A 2,419-nucleotide genomic window follows, 5' to 3' on the forward strand; every position below is an offset into this window, starting at 1 on the left:
CGGTAAATTTTTGTTTAAATTGATAGTTTAGTTGTCCTATAAACTTAAATTGGTCATGTTCTTGTTACGCAGCTAGTTAATGAAATCCAAGTAAAAAAAAAATGCAGACCCTGTTGTATTTTCTTGTAATTTATTAAAAGAAGGTACACCGCCATCTTGTGCCGACTAAACTGATTTGAACGCACCTGACGTCATAATTACGACTTGTCAATTCGTAAGTACGAACGTCCCAGGAGGACTTGAACGCAGCATAACCCAGTGATGGGCAAACACTTTCCTGCAGAGATTTGATCCAACCCTGATATGACTCACCTGCCTGTAGCCTTCTAGTAGTCTTGAAGACAATGATTAGCTGGTTCAGGTGTGTTTGATTAGGGTTGGAGCTAACCTCTGAAGGAAAGTGGCCTGGAAGGGCCCAGTTTGCCCACCCCTGGTCTAACCGTACGATGACAGATACTGGAGCATCAGTGGAGATTTGAAGCTCATGATCTTCTGTTTTTCCAGCAGAAGGACTGTGAGACACACAACGGTGAAGGATTTGATGGTCCAGCTCTTGATGTGCTCCTGACGGATCTGGAGAAGGTCAACAACAGCAGAGAAAGAGCTAACAGACTGTTCCAGTGGCTTATTCACCCAGTCCAAGACAAGAGCTTCTTCAGGAGAGAGACTGCAGACAAAAGTATGAGGCTCAGCAGCAGTGATGAGGAGAAATCTAAGGCCGTAAGTGTCTAATGGTGCGTTCAAGTCATGTCGGATAGATCGTATTTACGAGTTGAACGCACATGGACGCCACCACAAAGTCGTTATTATGAGTGGGAAACTCAACATTTTCTTTAAGCCCCGAGTTTCCGAGTTGGGGGCGTGTCTATGAGAAACATGGCGGAATCGATGGATGCAACGTCTGTAGTTGACGGTAAATTTTTGCTTAAATTGATAGTTTAGTTGTCCTGTAAACTTAAATTGGTCATGTTCTTGTTACGCAGCTAGTTAATGAAATCCAAGTAAAAAAAAAATGCAGACCCTGTTGTATTTTCTTGTAATTTATTAAAAGAAGGTACACCGCCATCTTGTGCCGACTAAACTGATTTGAACGCACCTGACGTCATAATTACGACTTGTCAATTCGTAAGTACGAACGTCCCAGGAGGACTTGAACGCAGCATAACCCAGTGATGGGCAAACACTTTCCTGCAGAGATTTGATCCAACCCTGATATGACTCACCTGCCTGTAGCCTTCTAGTAGTCTTGAAGACAATGATTAGCTGGTTCAGGTGTGTTTGATTAGGGTTGGAGCTAACCTCTGAAGGAAAGTGGCCTGGAAGGGCCCAGTTTGCCCACCCCTGGTCTAACCGTACGATGACAGATACTGGAGCATCAGTGGAGATTTGAAGCTCATGATCTTCTGTTTTTCCAGCAGAAGGACTGTGAGACACACAACGGTGAAGGATTTGATGGTCCAGCTCTTGATGTGCTCCTGACGGATCTGGAGAAGGTCAACAACAGCAGAGAAAGAGCTAACAGACTGTTCCAGTGGCTTATTCATCCAGTCCAAGACAAGAGCTTCTTCAGGTGTGAGACTGCAGACAAAGCTAACTTGAATTTGTTTCTTAATTGATGAATTTTGTAACATTGACACCGTTATTGAACTAAATTGTGTAGAAGCTTGTTTTCACCACTGGATAAAAAGTAAAAAAGGTTATTGCAACTTTTTATCTCACAATTGCTTGTTTATATCTGACTTAATTCTGACTTCTGACTTTTCTTCTTAGATATAAACTGAAAGTTCTGAGAAGAAAAGTCTGAATTGCGAGGTGAAAAGTCGCAATTACTGTGATAGAAACATAAAAACAGAACTGTGATTCTGAGAAAAAAGTCAGAATTCTGAGTTCATATCTCGCAATTCAGACTTTTTCTGAATTTCAAGTTAATATCTTGCAGTTTCTGTGTTTATATCATGCAATTCTGAGGAAAAAAGTCAAAAAGTCTAAATTGTGAGATAAAAAGTCACAATTATCTTTTTCTTTCATTCTAATTTTGTCATTCTGTGGTGGAAAAGGGCTTGCATAGAATTGAATCAGCATTGAACTACATTGAGCTGAATATTGGTAATATATTCTTCTGTAGAGCTGCTTTACAGCCGGAATTAAAGGGGTCATATGATGCGATTTCAAGTTTTCCTTTCTCTTTGGAGTGTTACAAGCTCTTGGTGCATAAAGAAGATCTGTAAAGTTGCAAAGACTAAAGTCTCAAATCCAAAGAGATATTCTTTATAAAAGTTAAGAGTCAGCCACGGCTACCTAAAATGGCTCGTTCTAACACGCCCCCACATACCTACGTCACTATGTGGGAAGATTTGCATAACGCCGCCCAAATGTTCACGCAAAGAAAGAAGGCGTAACTTTGATTCTCGCTGTAGTA

General features: G+C 40.9%; 1 protein-coding gene across 3 annotated transcripts in view; it reads left to right on the top strand.

Moving 5' to 3' along the window:
- Window positions 1-2,419, top strand: part of LOC107669424 (bifunctional lysine-specific demethylase and histidyl-hydroxylase NO66-like) — a 17,539-nt gene that overhangs the window by 1,607 nt on the left and 13,513 nt on the right. Inside the window, exon 3 of one of the 3 annotated variants that reach the window (XM_016461633.1) lies at window positions 505-659. In XM_016461633.1, the coding sequence (XP_016317119.1) occupies window positions 505-659 (155 nt within the window). Of the gene's footprint in view, window positions 1-504; window positions 660-1,415; window positions 1,571-2,419 lie in introns of all 3 variants that reach the window. The other 2 variants (XM_016461634.1, XM_016461636.1) reach the window with 2 other exon arrangements.

The sequence above is a fragment of the Sinocyclocheilus anshuiensis genome, unplaced genomic scaffold (assembly GCF_001515605.1).
Source record: "Sinocyclocheilus anshuiensis isolate Anshui unplaced genomic scaffold, SAMN03320099.WGS_v1.1 scaffold96, whole genome shotgun sequence".
In the NCBI taxonomy this organism is placed as follows: Eukaryota; Metazoa; Chordata; class Actinopteri; order Cypriniformes; family Cyprinidae; genus Sinocyclocheilus; species Sinocyclocheilus anshuiensis.